The 22,313-nt window shown below is 39.7% G+C and overlaps 1 protein-coding gene across 1 annotated transcript; it reads left to right on the plus strand.

The window, feature by feature from the left end:
• The first annotated feature begins 6,304 nt into the window (after positions 1–6,304).
• SGPP1 (sphingosine-1-phosphate phosphatase 1) lies at positions 6,305–21,962 on the plus strand. Its single transcript, XM_039319519.1, has 3 exons — positions 6,305–7,695; positions 15,590–15,679; positions 21,161–21,962. Exons 1-3 carry the CDS (start codon positions 6,985–6,987, stop codon positions 21,713–21,715), a joined length of 1,356 nt encoding a protein of 451 aa, XP_039175453.1. The 5' UTR covers positions 6,305–6,984; the 3' UTR covers positions 21,716–21,962.
• Positions 21,963–22,313: the final 351 nt, after the last annotated feature.

The raw sequence follows: 22,313 nt of genomic DNA on the forward strand, positions 1-22,313 counted from the left end.
TCACATGCATTAGGAATTGGGAATGAAAGCATTCTCCATTTAGAAACTAGCTTCTGATAAGGCTCCTGGTGATTCTCAAATCTTCTCTCTCTCTCTCTCTCTCAGTGATCACTCGTCTAGAGAGATTTGGGGCTTCTTAGGGTTTTTTCCTTTTCAAAGAATCTCAAAGGCTGAAAGATTTTCAGTATTTTTCGTAGTTAATAAAATACTTTGGTGAATATTCAAAAACATTCCATATATGCTGCTAATTGTAATTTGATCTTCAGCAAAGTTTTTGAAGCAGTTTTCAATTAAAAATATCCTGAAATGTCTATATTATAAGGAATATGGTAGCATATAGGAAACAGTGGATAATAGGTGCTTCTCTCCAGAGGCAGAAATTGCCCAGTAATTCATACACAACCACTCTGCTGATTACTTTTATATATTTAAAATATATACAGTATATGGCTCCATGTTGCATTAATAACAGAGCTATGATTCATCCCAGCAAAATGAAGTTTAATTTTCTATGTGAAACCATATCCAGTACTTTACACTATTTCCTGATTGCAGTGCTTTTATGCCTTAGCTTTTCTCCCAAGCCTCTGTCCCAAATCTTTCATTAAAACAATGAAAGAGTCACTGATTGTGCAACTGGACTGGTGGGGTTTGGGAACATTTTTCATCTTTTTTCTTCTTACTCATTGTTACTTGAAAACTTTCCAATCTCAGCTCTTAAAGCTTTCTTAAGAAAACTAGAAAGGAAACATTTTCAGAAAGAAAGACAAAAGGGAATTGAACCTTATTGATTTATGTCTATGCACAGTTGATTGGGAAGAGTACAATTTGTTTATTTGAGATTCCTAAATCCAGAAATGTAGCGGGATGATGTTTAGAAGCTGCTAGGTAGGGCATGTAGCTTAGTTAGAGCCAGATAGAGTGTGGGACTAATCAGAAAGGGAGCACATTCAAATCCACAAGATCATAAATGTGGCTTTGGCCTTTCACCATAACTTTGCTTTTTTTTTGGACATTAATATATCTTACCCTTTTTTGCAGCTCTGTTTACTATGTAAGCAATTAAAAGAATCACGAAATCAGAAGCAAAGAAACTTGCGGCGAAATAATTTTCCATGGATTATCCCTAATTATCCCTAATTTGTTAGTTAAGTTAAAACTGCTAAGGTTTTAGAATTAATGAGAAGGATCTTTTTTTCCTATCTTGGTAGACCGCAAGAGAGAGTCTTTTTTTTTTAAATAACTTTTTAATTAATTTTCGAATTTAGATATTTAAAAAGCAACGTGGTGGCTGGGTTAATCAATAGTTCAGTAACATACAAAATTTTTTAGTACAAATCTCAAACTACAACCTCAAATATTTCCTCTTTTTTTCCCTTAATATCTACTATCTCATATTTAAGCTAATACAGTTCTTATTATATCAACTAAATAAAAATATCATTATTACATTTATCGATAATTTTTTAGCTTATACATATCTTAATTACTTTTACATTCAATCTTTACATTCAATCAATGTCCTGTTGTTGGTTTTTCCCAATTTTTAGTTTCCCATCAATATTCAAATTTAACATTTGATATTTATAATTTCCAGGTTTTAGGTAACTAAAGTTTCCTTTAATTCATAACAGAATCTAATATTCAAAATAGACATCTTATCTATTTGGGTATAATCTTGTTCTATTTCCTAAAAGTTATCTATTTCCACCCATCTTATATCATCTAATTAATAATACAGTGTCTCTGTAGTAAATCAAAGCCCATTATATATATTGTTTGAGTTAATCAGTAAATCAAACATATTCATAATTCTTTTTCCTTTGGGGGTCTAATTTTTAAGTATTAAACAAATAGCATCCTTATTTTTGACTAATTTTCAAATATTTTAAATTTAATTACCATTATCTCAACTTCTCCCTTTGACCCTCTAATTAGTAATATGCAGTGCTTTTTTTCTAAAAAAAAAAAAAAAAAAAAAAGGTGCCGGAACTCACACATGTCATACAACAGATTTTATAGTCCAAGGTATTTCATCATCTCATATAGTAATCAATATTCCTCAAATAAAGAGATTGGAAGGCAATTCCCCACAAACTGATAGCAGTTTCCACATTATAGAGTTCCCTGCCAAAGGTTTAGGGATTAGCTCCACTTTTACCATAATGTCTGCCCTTTCCATTGAGAAGGAATAAATAACATAATTTAATCACTACCTCATCTTGAATTGCTGCTTCAGGAGAACTGTTCTTATGAGTTGGAGCTACAAATTCATCAGGCTGTGTTTAGATAAGCTTAGTAGATGGAAAATTAACTCCCAGAAGTACACAAAGCTTCATAATTAAATCAATATTTCAAATATATTGCAATTGATTGTTTGATTATACATCCTCAAGTTGAGGTTGACTCTTAAAGATATATGGGTAGATTCTCTCTATGAATAGCTGGCCATAATTTGGTCTTTCACGTCTCCCAGCACCATAACTAGTGCAACTGAGTCCATCCACCTTGTTATGCCGGTCCTCTTCTCTTTCCTTCCAACTGTCCCCACATCAGAACCTCCTCCAAAGATTTGGGTCTTTGTATAATGTATCCAAAGTAGGATCATCAAGAGCTGTAGTGGTGCAGTGGTTAGAATGCACTGCTCACTCCAGGAATTCGAGCCTGACTGGCTTAATCCTTCTGAGATTGGTAAAATGAGGATCTAGATTATTGGGGGCAATATACTGATAATATTTTGGGAGAATAAACAGCAAAATAGTGACTTAAACACTGATTTTGGAAAGTTACAAATGGACTAAAATGGATTTGAAATGTATTTATTTTTTTAAATAAGATTTTGAAACTAATTATAAGAATCCTTCCTGTTGGATCGTGCTGCTGTTTTGAATACTTAAAATATGTAAAATAGTATTTTGAAGCTTTGATACTAGAGGGAACCAAAAGGAACTAAAGATTATAATTAAGGTGAAGAAGACTTAAAGTAGTCTTAATACAGAATAAGGCAAAATAATACTGGATGTATTGAAGGATAATCATGAATCACAATATATGCTGCTCAAAAAAATAAAGGGAACACATCCTATAAGAAATCCTATAGGATGTGTTCCCTTTATTTTTTTGAGCAGTATACTTTTATAAGCATTTGCCATTATAGAAAAACTGATTATTGAAGAGGAGCAATTTTTTTCAGATAGGTCTGAGACTGATTTTAAAATGGATTTAAAAATTACAGACTATGGGAATCATCCAGAACAAGATGTTACACTGCATCTACAAGTGAAGTTGGCTGATGTCTTAACAAAGAAAAAGAGTGACCTGGATAACTTTTTCATACTGGAGTTATAAGAGACTTATTAAAATTTTGAAGAATTTTGTGAGAATGGACAAAGAAAAAATGAGAAGAAATCAAGTGTTAAGACGTTGTTTGAGGGGATTAAAGAACAAGATTTTTAAAAGGGAAAGGAAGGAATATAAAATCAAGATTATCAAAAGTAAAAGGAATATAAAGTTGGTTTATTTGATCAAGGTTAAAATAGGTATGTTATTGTCTCTGGTAGCCCGTAATGACCAGGATTGAACTTTAAAGATGTTGTTTATAGAAAAGAGAAATGGAAGAAAAGAGATCATTTGTTGTACTTTAAGAGGTGATAAGTTACTAAAATGAGCCCTGGTGGCACAGTGGTTAAAGTGCAGCATAGAGGAAAACTCTGCCCAGTCTGGAGTTCAGTCATGACCAGGTCAAGTTGATTCAGCCTTCCATCCTTCCCAGTCAGTAAAGTGAGAATCCAGACTGCTGAGAATATGCTGATATTGTAAACCAGTGGTTCTTAACCTGGGTGATATTGCCCCCCCCAGGAGGCGATTTCGTTTTTCAGGGGGGCGATGGAACGAAAAGGGGCGACGCGGGGCAAAGGAACAAAAAGGGGGCAATATGGGGGCGATGGAGTGAGATGTTTTGGGGACATTTTTGAGCCTTCCCCTGTGGCTCCGAGCCTTCTTCGCCATTTGCAGAGAGAGACAGACAGAGAGAGGCACTTGTGCTTCTCTCTCTCTCTCTCTCCCTCTCTCTCTCTCATGCGGCTCCTGATTGGCCCTGCGCCCGGGTGCCCTGTCCCCTGGGAGAAGCGCGGCCAGGAAGTCCCTTTCCCTGGCTGGAACCGTCCAAGGTGCATGTGGCCGGGGAACCGCGTGGGGAAGCCCTGAGATCCCCGCTGGGAGCAGCCCACCAGAGCCTCAGCTGAGCAGGCCAGCCATCCCACAAGACGCGGCCCTGAGGGAGAGCAGCCCCTGCAATCCCCCAGCCGCCGGACGATTGGCCCAGCTGGCTGGGAAGGTGTGCCGGAGTCCCGGCTGTTTTGTCGGCAAAGAATATGAGGTGAGCAGAAGATGGGGGGGGAGAGAAAGGGAGGGGGGAGGCATTTTCCAACCAGCAGCAGAAGAGCCCCAGCCGGACCCGTGGGAGTGCCTCCTCCTGGGGCCCGGCGTCGGCTTCCTTGCCATCCTCCTCCTCCTCCCCTTCTTTCTCCTGCTGTTCCCCAGGCGGCAGTCCCGGCTGGAACGGTGGCCAGCGGGGGCATCACTCCCTGGGTGACTCTGGTGGGTCGCAGATTGCTGGGAGCGCTGCGCGGTGTGGAGCAGCCCCAGCTCCTCCAGCATGACGGACCTACCAGAGGCTCCAGCGTTGGTCCTGGCGGGAGGCAGATCATTGCCCCAGTTCCGACTGAGGATGCCGGCGGCGCGGGAGGTTTGGCGATGCAGCTGATGGGGGCGTTCCGCAGATGCCCCGCGACTTAAGCCCAGGGACGCCGGCAGTGCGAGGGGAGACTTGGTGATGCTGCCAATGGGCAGGGCATTCCGTAGATGCCCCTTGGCCCCGACATGAGCCCAGGGATGCCAGCGGCACATGGGATGGTCTGCCAATGTGATCGTGGAGCTGGGTTCCTCCAGCGGCGACAGGGGGTCTTCTGCCTCCTGCCCCCCTCCCCACCCATTCGGCGCCCTCTGCCTTTCGTTCTCTCTCTCTCTCTCCTCACCTGAAGAAGGGGGGAGGGAGGGAGAGGAAAGAGAGAGGAAGAGGGGAAAGAAAAAAAAGAGAGAAAGAGAGAGGAGAGAGAGAGAGGAAGCGCAAGGTCCTCTCTCTCCCTCCCTCTCTCTCTCTCTCTCTCTCACATACACACACACACACACTGAGTGGGGGAAGAGGACTGGCAGACCAAGGGCAGAAAGAAGGACAGAGGGAGGGAGGGAGGGAGGGAGGGAGAGAGACCCTTTTGACATCTAAAATGAAGATAACACTGAAGATATATATATATAATAAAGATAAAAACGGATATATGCAGTGTTATCTTCATTTTAGATGTCAGAAGGGTTTTGCGGCTCCCAGTGTTTTGTTTTCGGTGGGAAACAGGTCCAAGTGGCTCTTTGAGTGTTTTGGGTTGCTTACCCCTGCTCTACCCATACAGTGGCGTGCCATTGGCCAGAATGGACAGTGATGGAGGGGGGAGCGCTTCTTTTGAAACATCGCATGTCTCTTTGTATTGTACTTTTTTAGTGTGCACTCCAGTTCGATATTATATTTTCTTTGTGTCTTTTTAATCCTTCTTACAGTGTGTGTGACTATATATACTTTCCTTGAATCTTAATTTAGTTTCAGTTTTCGTCTTGAAATTCTTCACACAGTTTTGATATGGGAAAAAGACTGGAAATAAATTATTTGCATCATATGTCCTGATGACAATTTAAAAAAAAACAAAAAAAGTGTTTGCATAAATTGAAGAATTATTTCCTATCTTGTGATTGAGAGGTTATGTTGGGGGCGATGACAATTTCCTCATTGGCTCAAGGGGGCGATTCGTTCAAAAAGGTTAAGAACCACTGTTGTAAACCATCCAGAGTGCTGTAAAGCACTATGGAGCAGCATATAAGTGCTATTGCTAAATTTATACTACGGTCCAAAGACATCCCCCACCCCAGCTGATACAGTTGTCAGCTCCAGGTATAGGCTGGAATTATAAAACTGCACAGTGTGATTTATGGGATTTGTATTTACTTTAATATTGTGATTATCAATTTTGGTGGGCTTTTATTAGACGCCTTAGAAAAGCGTCATCCGCGGCCGAAAGGCGGGATACAAATTCGATTAATAATCAGGTTACGGGAGGGAACACCTGGGCGCCACCCCTCCCCCGCCTCTTCTTTCCTTCCGCCATCTCGCGCACGCCCTGCGGTTCATATTTGGCGTGCGCGTTCCCGCGCAGCGGATTCTTCGGACGGGGATTAATCGCGCGTGCGCGCGCCCCAGCTAAGTAAGAGCAGCCCACAGGCGCAGGCGGGACTTGTACGGACTTGGTGCTGCGCGGAGCAGCGAGAGACGGGAGAGGCTGCGTGGGGATGTTAGGCGGAACGGCCGCTGGATCAACTGACTGAATGCCCGATTGACGCCGTCTTTTTCGGAGGATCGTGATTTCCCATCCGGAGCTATTCTTTGCTCGCTCGTCAGCTGGCTTCCCTTTTTTCTGGAGGTGAACCCGTTCTCAGCCGCCTCGCGCCCCGACGGGTTAACCAGCCGTCCTCCTCTCCTGGTTTTTTTGGACTGCATTTTAGCTTCACTTCTTTTTTTTCCCCGTTTCTTTTCGCTTTCTCCTCCCTATCCCGAAGCTCCTCCTCTTCTGCCCTATTTACTACTCTCGTTGCTTCTCCCCTTCTCCAGCCAGCAAGGTTTAGTGCCCTTCCCAGCGTGCCTTATGAAGTCATACCTGCCCTAGTTCCTTCCCTGCGCCCACAGGTCCTACGCCTGTGTCATCTGCTGAAGCGGCTCCCCCTATTTTGCAAGCCGTTCCTCACTTTGAAAAAACTCCGCTGCTTGTGGTCTCTGCTGAAAATTATCCTGAAGTATTTCCAGATCTCTGTCCCTGCTTTGGTATTTTTTTCCATCCTGGATTTCGGATTTACCTACTTGAGTTGCCCTGTGACAGAACTAGTATGTCTCTGCTGCATCGCTTGATTTGTTACCTGCAGGATGCCGAGAAAGTTGCCCGTTTCCAAAAACTATGCGGTGTAGAAGCACTCCCGGACTGGAGGTCTGTCTCTTCGGCTCAGATGGTGGACTCAGATCACCCCTTGGCTAACGGGAACTGCACCATTGCCAAGACCCAGGGTGAAAGTGGCAGACGATGCGTGTCCCCAGGTTCTTTTAACATGGAGGAGAAACGTGAGGAGAGCCACTCAAATGGTATGAAGAATGTGATGGTTTCTGAGGACACCTGTGGAGTGGAATGGCAGCAAGCATCTCTAGAAAAGCAGAAGAAGTGGGTCTCAAAAAGCCATCCTCGCCGCAACTCTCTGACTGGAGAGTCCATATCGCAGAAGTTCAGAATCCATAATTTTTTCCTTTATTACCTCTTCAGCTTTGGCACAGAACTTGGCAATGAACTTTTCTATATGATGTTTTTCTCCACCTCCTTCTGGAATGTGGATGCTTGGCTGGGCAGGAGACTCATCATCATTTGGGTTTGGATCATGTATTTGGGCCAGTGCACCAAGGATCTTATCCGCTGGCCAAGGCCTGCTTCTCCCCCAGTAGTGAAGCTGGAGGTTTTCTACAATTCTGAATACAGCATGCCCTCAACTCATGCGATGGCAGGCACTGCCATTCCTGTGTCATTGTTCCTACTCAGTTATGGACGGTGGCAGGTAAGAACTCAGTTTAGTTTATATTAAGATACTTCATGTTTGCTTGCGGCTGGTGAAACAATTTCCTGAATATATAAAACAATGTTTTTATTTTTCTAATCCATTTTAAAATGGAAAGTATCTGTTCCCAGGTAAATGCTTAGACAAGTAGGAATTTTGGAGCATATTAATTCTAGCCTTTGCTGCATGAGAATTAGTCTTGAAGCCGGATGATATAGGCCACACCTGAATTTGAAAATAAAAAAATACGGTGGATTATTATCTTTTCTCTTAGTTGGAATTTTGAAATATTTTCTACATTACTGAACTGGCTTAGATGTTTGTCACAATTTACAAAGGAAATCATTTTTGCAAATCCTAAGATCTTTTCAATATTTTACCTGACTTAGCTACCTTACTCCACAAAAGTAAATGATATCCCCATAATCAGCACCCATACTTTTAAAGTCTTCCTGGAATTGGCAATGATTGAGTTTACAGCTTTGATGACAATTTGCATGACCTCCATTTTTAAAACTTCTGTACATAAATGTTCTTGATATATGATGCAGTGGTTTATCAAATGTGAGTTGCTGGTGGCAATTGCACCATCTTCTATTATCAATAGCACTTAGACTTACATAGTGCTTCACAGTGCTTTACAATCCTCTCTAAGCAGTTTACAGAGTCAGCATATTGTCCCCATCAATCTGGGTCCTCATTTTACTGACCTCAGAAGGATGGAAGGCTGAGTCAACCTTGAGTCGGTGAGATTCAAACTGCTGAACTGCTGGCAGCCGGCAGTCAGCAGAATTAGCCTGCGCCACCATGCCTCATTAGTCTTATAAATCCCTTTTTTTTACCAAGTATATCTGCGGTGCCATCAGTAGCTATACCAGATAGGTTGGCAAAGGTTAAAGAAAATTGCTTTTATGTAATTCTTAACTGCTTTATCAAGAGATTTAGTTATGGCTTTTAATGGCATCCAAGAAGCCATTTTTTCAGTGAGATTGCACTCATTATCAATACTCCTAATAAAAATAGCCCAAATATTGACTTTTTATAAATCTGTGAATATTTGGAATACTGTGTGTAATTCAGGTCTCCTCTCCTTAAAATGGATAATTGACAGATGAAAAAGTGCAGAAATGGCAGTTTAAATAATTACAGGATTAAATATGTTTACTATCAAGAAAAAATGTCAGTATTTATTTATCTCATAGATTTATAGGGCTGGCCAACTCAAATAAAGTGACTGGATGGCATATAGAACTTTTAGTTAATTTGGAGTTTTTTAGTAAATACAAATAATTCTCTGTCTGGGAACATGTACCAAGAAGAATTTACTTCTAGGAAACTGTTTTTGTTTGGTTGCTGTTAGATGCAAAATATTGAACTAGATAGGCTATTGGACTAATCCAGAGGTATGCAACCTCGGCTCTTTTATGAATCATGGACTTCAACTCTTTTTCTAAAAGCTATTGGCACTCGCTTAATCTAGAAGAATTTTTGGCCAAGCTTTTCTCCAGGATATTCTCAGGATAAAATTAGTTAAAAAACCCCACAGAAGTGGATTTTCTCAAATAGTGAAAGTTTTAAAAGTCCAATAGCCAATATTTGTAGAAATGTAAAGGTTGCCAGGTCTCTGTCTGGCCAATGACAAAATCCTAATTGGAATCTTTTCCCCTTATACAGTTTACTTGTTTCTAAACGCTGCCAAGCAACAACGTCTGTTAAAGTATTTTTGTTTCAGCAAGCTTTGCTGCTGGTTGCAGTCATAATTACATTAAAAAGAAAACCAATAGCATTTCACATAATTAAGACTATAATTCTGCACAAATTCCCAGGAATAAGTCTCATTGAATATAATGGAATTTAGTTGTGAGAGATACAGATAGTGAAATAAACCTCTTTTTTTTACTTGTCCTCTAATTTATATTTTTTCATTAGCCTTCTCCATACATGCATGAGGAATACAACAAAATTATTCCTTCATTATAGAATTCCAAGCTTGTATATAACAATAGATTTATATATAGAGAGAAAAAGTGACAAACATTGGCTCTACATGAATTTTATGTAATGTTCCTGTGACAGCCATATATGCCAATACATTTGAATATTCAATAGTCTATAGTTTGTCAAGAATATACATAGGTTATTTTTTAAGGGGAAAAAAGAGTTTGTGGGTGGGGGAAATAGATGAGTAAGAAATCATTCTTAATCTTTAAATATATTTGCCACCCTTAACATGATGGATCCATTGAAGTGGCTGGTGAATGAATAGATACCGGTAGTATTAATTTTAAACTGTGGATTTATTTTTTAGTAAATTCAGAATTATTATATTCACTTTTTCCTCTAAATGAATGTTTAGAGATGTTTGGGAAGAGGTGTCAACTGTCTTGTTGGCATTTCCAGAAAAAGAAACTCCTCAAACATGATTTTACAAGAGTATAATACTTTACTGAAAATTTATATTGGCACAGGAGAAGCCAAACCAGCTCTGGTTTTCCCACTTGAAGGCTTGCTTAGTTATACAATAGATTCCCTCACCCTCTGGGTGTTCACATTGTTAAATAGTAATATTTCTTCTTGTTATGGAAATAGTCCACTTCTCCATCGAGCACCTGCGTTAGTGACTTTGGTTCTCGATTGTCTAGACATCATCCCTCCTCCATTGTCAAAATATGAGCAAAAGAGAAAAATATAGGTGAAAGGGTGAATCAGCCTTGACAAGAGGGACTTCTGGGGAAGAAATGGTTAACTGAAGATATGTTCACTAAGAGCAGACCTGAAAATTATGGAGGAATAAAGAATAGGCAAATGGACTGGCTCTTTGGGATTCCTCTTTGGACAAGGAGAGGACTTGGTATTGCCCAAATATACTCCAAACAATTGTTCCTTGTGTTAGAGCTCTAAGAGATTGGGAGTATCATCTTTGCCCAAACTATGGTCAGTACTTTTATGGACACATGTTAATATATTTCCTTTCTTAATTACTTTTGGAAATTGCTTATTAGCTGCTTTTCAGATATAAGGAACCTTCAGAACATCATGTTTTACAACACCGGATGTAGCTTCCTTCTTATTTCTTAGTGAAATAAGTTTTAAATGAGAACCTAAATAATTTGTGGCAAATAATCAACAGAATGTATGATGTGTTGTGCCCAAAACTTGGTACATCTAAAGCAACCAAATCTCTTTGAAGATACAATGTAATTTTATTTGCTGGCATACAAGCAATAATACATTATATACTGGACTCCTAGAACAGCTTTGATACTTTGCTGAGTGGCTATGTGCAAAAGCAGAACCAGGACTTAACAGTATATACCTTTGATCCATGACATTGCAAAGGCAGGACAAAGGAAAAGGCAGACACAGTGGAAAAATTACAATGTGAGGCAGGAATATTGTAGATAAATCCATTTATGCCTTCCTACTAGGTCAGCATGCTAGCTGTGCTATCTTTGAGATATGGTTTACTGGGCCACAGGCTCCTAACTGAGTTTTCTCCTTGTTATCGCACAGGGTAATTGGCTGTGAATTTTCTTAAGGGCACTTTAAGCAGTTCATATGTGTGGGGAGCACCTCAGCTTATATATGTGTATATGTGGCGGGGTGTATTTTTTATCACCACAGATAAAATGAGGAGTCTGGATCAGAAAATTACATTAAAAACTAAGATAGTTGTGTTTGATAGGGTGCATATTGTCAGAATGATTACTAAAAATGAAAAAGAAAATTATTATAAATTATAATTTAAGAAAATAACTGGTATAAGGATAATGAGTGATATGTGGTCTTGGGATGGATTTTTGTCAAATAATATGAATTTATATGTAGCACAAACTGTGTTCAAACAGTTGTATGTATTATATGTGATGTGAACAATATGTATCATACAATACATTGATAATATATGAGCCGAGGTGGCGCAGCAGTTAGAGTGCAGTACTGCAGGCCACTTTAGCTGACTGTGTTCAAATCTCACCGGCTCAAGGTTGACTCAGCCTTCCATCCTTCCGGGGTAGGTAAAATGAGGACCCAGATTGTTGGGGGCAATATAAATATATATATATATACATTGCTTACTGGTGTACACCGCTTAGAGAGTGCTTGCACTTAAAGCGGTATATAAATCTCATAAATAAATAAATAAGCCACAATGTGGCTTGTTTAGTTTTGGCTTAATGTTTACTTGTTTCTAAACCATGATTTGAGGCTTGTGTAAATCCAGTCAGTTGTGTGTTCTTCAATGAATTTTAGTTAACCTTGATGTAGGAAATGAACCAAGATTTAAGATTATTGTTTTGTTTTGTTTTTTGCTGAAATAGCATATATTTTTATCTATCTGGGCCCTCTGTTTCTTTATGGAAATACAAGTTTCAGAGTCTTCTAAAAATGAATTTATATTTAAATGAACATATTGTGCTGATTGTTTTGCCAGAGTTCTGTGTTATTTCCTGGACATTTTTGGTATTGCTTATACATTCTTACTTTAAATTGATACTTTATGCTGCTCAGAATCATAATAGAATTAAAGTACTAAACTTCCAAACCAATTATTTTCGCTTGACAAATAATGCGGTAGTTTCCAATGGTCTAGATCAGGGCTTTTCAACCTTTTCACCGATTGTACCACTTTTAGGATATGGCAATATTCGAGTATCATCCAGCAAGGTGTCAAAAACTTGATGACCAAAAAAAAAAAAAAAAACTGTTCAAAGTTGCAATTGCACTGAAATGACGTATAACTATTTTTCACACTTATGACCATTGCAGCATGCCCAGGGTCATGTGATTTATATTTGGATGCTTAGCAACTGATTCATATTTATGATGGTCACAGTGTCCCAGGGTCATGTGATCTCCTTTTGCAACCTTTTGACAAGCAAAATCAATGGCAGGGCTGCTGGTGGCCAAGTGCTAAGGCGGGACTTCCCGCCCTCCTTCCCTGTCTCCCTCTTTCTCATGCCCACCTCCTTCTGAAGGAAGAATTTGAAACATCCCCCCCCCATATTTTCCCTCTTCCGTATATTCATCAAACAAGGAAAACCCTCCAGAGACAGAAAAGACAAGCTGCTGAGTGAACTAGCTTAAAAAAGCACATTCCCCTTTAAGAATTAGCTACTGGCTAGAAAGGAAAGTTAAGGAGCACAGCGTACTGGCTGCCAGCTAAGGCAGCCTCCCCAAATGGCTCCATTCACAAGTAAAGGAATGCTACAGGCAAAATCCATTCAGGCGAAAAATACTTCAAAATCCCTTGCAGCAAAACTTACAGCTAACAACAGCAGAGCAATAGAAGCTAACAGGAGACATCAGCCATCAGCCAAATAGAAATTGCCAAATACTCCTTAAGAACACAAAGCCCACATTGCACAAATCCCAGAACTTCAAGGTCACAAAAGCACGTAAGAATCCTTCCACTCTCCATCTCCTTCCCTCTTCCTTGCCTCACCTCTAGCCATTGCTGCCTTTTTTCATTCCTCTTGGAGGGCGACCCCGCCCCCACTGCATTTCTTGTCTGTTTGTTGCTGCCAGCACAGGTGCCTGCCACAGCAGCTGTAGATTGGTTCATCTGCTTGATCTCCTCTCCTCTCCTTTCCTCTCCTCTCCCCTCATCCTCCTTTTCCTCCGTGCAACTAGAGCTGACTCTGCCTCCTCCCAAGACTGCTGCTTTCTCTCTCTCTCCCTCTCCTGCCCAAACTGCCTCCTGCCCAAACTGCCTCTCCATCCCCCTTCTCCTTCTTTCTCATGGGGGAGGGTGAGCCAGAAGTGAGCCTGGGGCCTTTGCCTCACCCCAGCCACTCTGCAGCTCCAGAGGACTCTCTAACAGTAAGTCCTTGCCTGTGCTGGCTCTTTCCCTCCCCCACTACACTTGGCTAGGCAGTGCTGCGTACCACCTGCCACTCATTAAAGTACCACAAGTGGTATGCGTACCACCCATTGAAAAGCCCTGGTCTAGATGTCTTCTCTCAATTCTTCTCTGTGATTATATGATCAAGGTTTTAATTTTTTAAACTGGGTACAATCCGGCCTTGTTGATCTTGTGCACATTATCCCTTATCTTAATTTTTTCTTTTACAATTGCCTGTGTCCTGACACACTTATATATGACTTCTTCAAAGAAGAAATGAAAGCAATCCATGCCAATCCATGTTAAACTCTGAAGAAATTAGTATGAGGGGATATAGAAGCAAATACTAGCTAGGTGGTTTGGTAGTTTATATAGGAAAAGCTACAAATTGCCAATATATATGCTATCACAGAATTACATTTTAATCTAAAAGGTGGAAATTAGGGACCAGCAGCTGAGACAGATCAGTAGAAGTTTCCAAAGGAACTATTACCAGTACATACTATTTTCTATACTACGTCTGAAAATCCTCAACATATAATTGCTTTCTAACTGAGCTGGCATTTCTGTCTGTCCTTGGAAGGTCACAAACAGTAATAAGAACATTATTGTTGTCTCAGACCAAAGGTCTTTTTAGTCCAACACTCAGTGATAAATCAGATATTTATCAGATGCTCATAAGCAGAATAAGAATATAATAACATTTTTTGCTTTCCAAGAGTAGCATTGAGAGCAGTCATTAGTCAGATAATCTTATCCTCCATGAATTAGATCTTTTTAGTTATCTTACGATAACTATTTTTTAATTATATGGTATGTGAAGGAAACTATCATATGCCTTCTTCATGCAATAGTCCTTCAGAGGTCATGTCACGTTCTGTATTAACTAGCTCTAGTACTTGGGTTTCTCATAAGTCATAGTTACTTATTCTTTATGGAGAGATGTGTTACAAATCCAAGATTTTGAAAGCAGGACAGTCTGTTAATATTAGAGCAGATTGTGAAGCAACATAATACTAAAGAAGTGGTGGAGTGTTCTAACAAGTCCTAAAATGATTTCAGATGCAGACAAGCAGGATGGACTTTGTAAATGATGCAATGTATGTTTGTAATCATTCTCTATTTCATGTACGGGTTAATTCTCACAATTTGCTGGTCTTCTCTGGTTTGTTTCAGTCGAATATATATGGGAATGCATTCAGAATTATGCCAAATTGTATGGCTCTTGTTGCCTATTTTCTGAATGAGAGGGCTGGAAGAGACCTTGGAGGTCTTGTAATCCAACCCTCTGCTCAAAGCAGGAGTCTTATTCCATTCGAACCAAGGTTGAATTTGATGACTTCTATGATAATAAAAGAGGACTTTTAAGACAATGAAAGAGGGTGAAAAAGGATGACCAACAGCAAGACGGACAGATTCAATAGCAGTGGCAATGAGTACACTATTGGGAGACTTGGAAGGCCAGGTTAGGGATAAATCATCATGGAGAGAATTACCTATGTGGCCATTAGGACTCAAAAATGACTTGATGGCACATAATTAATGATCATAAGTAAAAATAAATCAGACAAAGTGGTCAAATAAATTTGGATTTCAGTTAGAAATTTACCTTTAACTGAGAAACACTTCTCTGCAGAAAGCTTCGCCTATTCCAAAAAAGCAGTCTTTATCGTTTTTCACTTGCAACAGTCGGATTGTTGTCTACCTACATCAAAGTAGCAGAGATTGAGATTATATTGTAAAATGAAACCAAGAGAACAATTGGTTACAGAGGGATTGAGTTTTCAGCAGTTTTTATACACACAGTTTAGAGAAAAATTCAAAGTTGATAGCTGGAGGTTTGGAATTGAGCACAGAATATGTACAAATGATGAAGATGTAATTGTCAACATGTGTATTGAATGTGCTGAAATTTGAAATTGAGGACGAACAAATGAAAAAAGCGTATGATGACTGTATTTTATGTTTGTATTGTAAGTTACTATTTTGAATGATGGTGTCCATGTATTGTAAAAGTTCAGTTGCAAATAACTCTTGTTTTTCTTTCCTTAGTATCCTTTCATGTACGGGCTAATTCTCACAATTTGCTGGTCTTCTCTGGTTTGTTTCAGTCGAGTATATATGGGAATGCATTCAGTTCTGGTAAGAAAAAGTCATAAATTCTAAAAACTATTTTAATATTAAATAATGGTTGTATTATAATACATACTTTTCTGAAAAAGTATGTCAGCTTATGCTCTGCGGTCAAAGACAATGATGATGATATCTCTTACAGCAACATATACTTGATCATTTGGTAATTGGAGATTAGTTTAATCCACCTTGGCAACTTTAAGATGTGTGGACTCAATTCTCAGAATTCCCTAGCCAGTTCAAGTTGTAAACTTTGAAACTAAGAGGCTAAGCACTCCTTCTCGGTCTTAGCTCCATCTTCTGCTGTAGAGGAAGCAATTTCCCCTTTTGCACCATTTCAAGGCTGAAGATCCAAAACTACAGATGGAAGCTGGTTGATGCTCCATTGGTGGAGTGGACAGGCAGAAAATAATCATGCTGACTACGATTAGGCTGGAGACACCTGCAGAGTATTTTCTTTACAGTCAAACAAGTTATGTTGCATGGAGCACGGAAGCACATATTCCTTCCTGTTTTGGCCTTCTTTTCATTCTCTGGCTGGGGTTTCCCTTTATTGCTCTGATAGAGCCAGAATGTCTCATTTTGTATCAGGTTGCAGCAACTACCTTAACTGATCTTGAAAAGGCTAGACAGGTTGGATGTGGTTAGTATTCAGTTAGTATACTGGCATTGGGACAAAATTGAGAAATGAGGAAGAAAAGAAAAGGCACTGAGAAACCATTTCTGTGTTGTTTCTACAAACAGTATACAGGTAGTCCTCGACTTTTGAACCCAAAATTTCTGTTGCTAAGCGATACATTTGTTAAGTGTATTTTATCCCATTTTATGACTTTTCTTACCACAGTTGAAAAGTTAATCACTCAGTTATTAAATTAGTAACACAGTTGTTAAGTGAATCTGGCTTCCCCATTGACTTTGCTTGTCAGAAGATCACAAAAGGGGATCACATGACCCCAGGCACTGCAACCATCATAAGTACATGCCAGTTGCCAAGTATCCGAATTATGATCACGTGACCGTGGGGATGCTGCAATGGTCATAAATGTGAAAAACGGTCATAAGTCACATTGTAACTTTGAACGGTCATTAAATTGCTTTAAGTCGAGGACTGTATGAGCTCAACTTGAACAAATCCTTGTTTTATCACATCAATGAAAGAGATTGCATTGACTTCAGAAGTCTATCCAACTTATTTGATTCCCTGAATTAAAGAAGCTTAAAACAGCCAAAATCTTGACTACAAGCACATATAATATAGACTTAAACATTTTTCCTAATATATGTGCATGGATAACATACACTGTGTGCACAATTATTAGGCAAGTGATTTTTGTGCATATTTTCTACCTCCAAGCTGTATAAACTTGAATACTTAGTGGATATAAGCATATCAGGTGATATGTATTTGTGTAATGAGGGAGGGTGTGGCCTTAGGAGATCAATACTCTATATCAAGGTGTGCATAATTATTTAACAGCTTTTTCTCCCTCAGGCAAAATGGGCCAAAAAAGAGATTTAACTCACTGTGAAAAGTCAAAAATTGTAAAAAGTCTTTCAGCACTCTTGAAATTGCTAAGATATTGGGGCGTGATCACAGAACATCAAATGTTTTGTTGCAAATAGTCAACAGGATTGCAAGAAATGTGTTGAAAAAAAAGAAGATGCACATTAACTGCCAAAGATTTGAGAAGAATCAAACGTAAAGCTACAAAAAACCCTTTATCCTTCAGTGTTGTAATATTCCAGAACTGCAACCTACCTGGAGTGCCCAGAACTACAAGGTGTTCAGTGCTCAGAGACATGACTAAGGTAAGGAAGGCTGACAGTAGGTTGGGAGTTCATTTTGAGTCCATCTTCAACCCAAAAAGGTCCAACTAGCCGATCTTTAATAATACCAGCCCATACCAGTACCCCACCTCCACCTTGCTGGTGTCTGAATCAAAGTGAAGCTTTGTGCCCGTTACTGATCCAGCCACGGGCCCATCTGTCTGGTCCATCAAAGGTCACTCTCATCAGTCCATAAAACTTTCGAAAAATCTGTCTTCAAATATTTCTTGGCCCAGTCTTGCCGTTTTAACTTATATGTCTTGTTCATTGGTGGTCAGGCTTCAGCCTTCCTTACCCTGGCCATGTCTCTGAGCACCGAACCCCTTGTAGTTCTGGGCACTCCAGAACTTTCACTTTCACTCCACCCTTTCAAGAGTGCTGCATCCCCCGAAAGAGTTTTTAGAATTTTTGACTTTTCAGAGTGAGTTAAATCTCTTTTTTTGGCCCATTTTGCCTGAGGAAAAGAAGCTGCCTAATAATTATGTACACCTTGATATAGGGTGTTGATCTCCTTAGGCCACACCCTCCCTCATTACACAAATACACATCACCTGATATGCTTATATCCAATAAGCGTTCAAGTTTATACAGCTTGGAGGTGGAAAATATGCATGAAAATGATGATATGGTCAAAATACTCACTTACCTAATAATTATGCACACAGTGTACACATGAACTCAAACATAATTTGTGTAATAATTTTTAATCTGGAGTTTGTTTCCTTTTCTAGATCCTTTTGAGATGCAGATCTAAACTATCTTAGTAGTCAAGTTCATTCCATCTCTTTTTCACAGGGATAATTTATTTGTTAACAGGTTATGTAATCCTTTCTGTCATTTTGGACGGAAATGTGTGCATTGCATTGGATTATCCTTTGTAAATGCAGCCTTTCCCCCAATGTATTATATTCCCCCCCCCCATTTTTTAAAAGAAGGTAGACTAATGATGATATTCTTCCTGTTCAAAGAAGGACAAGTTGTTAAATGAAGGATGATACTAAAAAATGGACTAGATTTGGCTGGAGTTGCAGAGAAAAAATAATCCAGCAAAGATTCCTGCAGTGTATCCCTAAGAAAGAACCGGTAGGTAGCAGTTCAGAACATTGTTGATGGCTCCATTCCATTCCATTCATGTGACTCGGGAGCATCTGCAGCCTGCCCTTATAGGGAGTCAGGGAGTTGATCTTGAAGGAGGAGTCTGGGGGCCATTAGGGAAATATCAGGTGCAGAAGACGTGTGTTAAATCCAGAGGCACAAATTTATTGGAAGCAGATTCAAACTGCCTCCCTCCCCCTCCGCTCCCTAGGGAGAATTGCCCATTTCTGTCATAACTGTTTCAATCAAATACAGGTAGTCCTTGACTTATGACCACAATTGAACCCAAAATTTATGTTGCTAAGTGAGACATTTGTTAAGTGATTTTTGCCCCATTTTATGAACTTTCTTGCCACAGTTAAGTGAATCACTGCAGTTAAATTAGTAGCACATTTAAGTGAATTTGGCTTCCCCATTAACTTTGCTTGTCAGAGGGTCGTAAAAGGTGATCACGTGATCCCAGGACACTGCAAAAGTCATAAATATGAATAAGTTGCCAAGTATCTGAATTTTAATCATATGACCATGTGGATGCTGCAATGGTCATAAGTGTTTGAAACGGCCATAAGTCACTTTTTTCAGTGATGTAACTTTGAACGGTCACTAAATGAACTGTTGTAAGTTGAGGACTACCTGTATAGCTTTGGTCATCCTGTAGAATCTATTTCCTGATCTGCATTATCTTGAAGAGACTGGTAGCTCTTTACTTCCCAGTGCAAACACATCCACAAGTGCAAAGTTAGAGGAAAGCAGAAATATGCACATAGACATAGATGCCACACACTTCTTTGTTACACAGAAGAAAATATGGGACTTCTTCTGGCCATTACCTCTAAAGAGGTTGGAAAGAATTCCTGGAATCAGGCTCTTCTTTCTTTATTCAGTTTGTATATGAATATGGGTAGTCTTACTTGTATTACTTACATCTATTATGGAGCGTGCCATTGCAAATTGTGACGGTCCTTAAACAAAGGCACCCACGTGATTTTGTCGCTTAACAACCCCCTCCCTGTTCTTCCCAGTGCAGTCACTGAGTGAGCAAGGGGTGCCTCAGGGACAGGGACAGACCTGGAAGCCTAGTACAGCCCTGCCCCGGGCCTCCCAGTGCTTCCCCTACCCCCTGAGGCACCCCATACCCCACTTTCCAGCTCTTAGTGACCCTACAGGCCTTGGGTCTGCTTCCCATCCTACTGTCTCTGGAGCTACAGAGACTGAATTGGGGATGAAGAGCAGGCCTCCTTTCCCCTTGGTGTCCCTGGATTCATCGAGGCTGCTCTGAAATGGTGCCTGCTTCCAGGACAGCCATGTGACCTCCACTGTATAGGAGTAGCACTGTATAGTGCAGAGTAGCAACTGCTTTTAGTAGGAAATCTGCAGTAACGGTAAGTGACTGATTGGTGACAGAGGAGGTGGGGAGAAGAGTGTGGGACCCAGCAGGATAGGAACCATGCCCAAGGCCTATGGGGACCTAAAGGGGCAGGACGGAGGGAGATAGCCAGAGGTGTGATACAATGTCCCTGAGATCACTTGTAAGGGTAGGCAGCTTGCCAAGCACACAATTTGTTCACGTGACCGCAGGGACACTGCAGCGGCTTTAACTCTGAAACCAAGTCGTGAGTAGCTTTTGGGGGGAGGGGTCCATCATAACTTCATTGTAAGTCGAGGACTACCTGTAGTAGAGAAAATATAAAATGCCAACAGAATTATATGTCATTTTTTTTAAAAGAAATTGATTTATCTTGATCTCATTTTTGTACATAAAGTTCTGTCACTCATTTTATCTATAAAGTTTGTCCAACTCATTTTTGTATTTGTATTAATCTATTAATTCTTTTGCAGCAACTCTCTGAAATTTTGGAGGAAGAGTTTCTTCTTACTACTTCTTTGTTCTCATTTGATATCCTGAGGCTCTTGCTGTTCCTTCCTCAAATAAATATAAGCTCCTTTCTGTCATGAACAGCTAGCTATGCACACAGGGACTGCACCCTACACTCTGGATTTTGAGTAATGTTGTTGGGGAAATAAACTTCTGCCTAGATCAGGGGTAGTCAACCTTGGCTCTTTTATGACTCGTGGACTTCAACTCCCAGAATTCCTGAGCCAGCTAAAAGAGCCAAGGTTGCCTACCCCTGGCCTAGATGCACACATTTTGAGATTTCTCATAGTAACTAGAGACATGGCATGGTTGAGATTATTTAAATTTTATGCAGGAAAGTTATCTTCAGGGATGTGGAAGCTCTATTGTGACCTTGTTCCACAAATGCTTCATTTATCTGAATAAATAGCATTACTGTTCTAACCCAGTAACTGTCAGGTACTGTATATTAAAATCCTCCTCCAAAAGGATACTTACTGTAATTGTTCTATGTTGGGAAAAACACATTTTTCTATAATGAACATGAGTGCACACTGTAATCTATTCCTCTTTCCTTTGTTTTTAATGTGTAATTTCAGTATCATTTCTGAATAGCTTTCTAGGAAATATATTTTGAAAATATCTAATTTATATTAATTAAAACTCACAATTCATATATGTTATTAATTATTTCTCTCTCTCTCTTGCAACAGGATGTTATTGCTGGTTTTCTTTATGCTCTTCTCATCTTGGTCGTCTTCCTTCCAACTGTGGATCTAGTTGATAATTTCAACTTAACTTTCACATATGCACCACTAATCATTGTCAGTTTTCATCTGGCTTTGGGGGTGTTTTCCTTCACTCTAGATACGTGGAGCACATCCCGAGGAGATACAGCTCAGATCTTGGGCAGTGGTGCTGGAATTGCCTGTGGCTCCTATGTTAGCTATAGGCTGAATCTAATGCCAGATCCTCCACAAGAAATGCTTCCGTTAGTTCCCTCCCTCACAGTAAATCTCTTTGGAAAGGCTGCTCTGCGATTATTGATTGGATTAGTTTTTCTGTTGCTGGTGAGAATGATCATGAAGAAGGTCACCATTCCATTGGCCTGTAAAGTCTTTGGTGTTTCTAGTGCAGATGTTCGAGAAGCCCGACAACACATGGGAGTTGAATTGCCTTATCGCTATATTACTTATGGAACAATGGGATTCTCAGTGGCTTTCTTTGTTCCTTTCTTATTTTGCCTAATTGGACTGTCTTCATGTTAGTGTTTTCTTCATACGGAAACAATGATGGACAGTTGATCTATGCGAGAGATGGTATACCTTTTGAGAAGTGCTATGGTATTGCCTCTGCAAAAATTATATGCTGCAGGCAGTGAGCTAAAATCTTTGATACTGGTTAAAAATCTTATAGATTCAGATCCTTGTGAAAGGCCATTTCTAATCTTATCATTGTAACAACATTATAAATAACTAATTGGTTTGTGTGTATGCATAAATACGCTTCAGACTATAAATGAACCATTTTCTCTTTACTTAAATATGTTAAAGCAATTATGTTTACAGCTGATCCAGAAGCTCTGTCTATGGTCAATTAAAGTCATGTCATATCCCTCAACCACAAATGGTTATATTGTAACGAAAAAGCTTTTCCCCCTTTTTTCCACCTATTTTTTCCACCTATTTTTTTTTTACACACAGAAAGGAAGCTATGCTAATAAACCTAAAATTTAATGAAATTTGGCTTACAGCACCTGATAGCTTTAGAGCCTTTTTTGTACTCCATATTTTAATGTGTGAACACAGACCACTTATTTCCATGTACTGTATTATTTGTTTGATAATTGTGCCTTTCTGTTGGAAT

Source organism: Crotalus tigris, unplaced genomic scaffold, assembly GCF_016545835.1.
Source record: "Crotalus tigris isolate CLP2741 ecotype Arizona unplaced genomic scaffold, ASM1654583v1 scf7180000023598.3388751, whole genome shotgun sequence".
Classification (NCBI taxonomy): domain Eukaryota; kingdom Metazoa; phylum Chordata; class Lepidosauria; order Squamata; family Viperidae; genus Crotalus; species Crotalus tigris.

Coding starts and splice junctions, on each gene's coding strand:
- SGPP1 (XM_039319519.1), top strand. CDS start 6,985: ATGTCTCTGCTGCATCGCTTGATTTGTTACCTGCAGGATGCCGAGAAA. Junction 7,696..15,589: donor TCAGTTATGGACGGTGGCAG/GTAAGAACTCAG, acceptor TTCTTTCCTTAG/TATCCTTTCATGTACGGGCT. Junction 15,680..21,160: donor TGGGAATGCATTCAGTTCTG/GTAAGAAAAAGT, acceptor CTCTTGCAACAG/GATGTTATTGCTGGTTTTCT.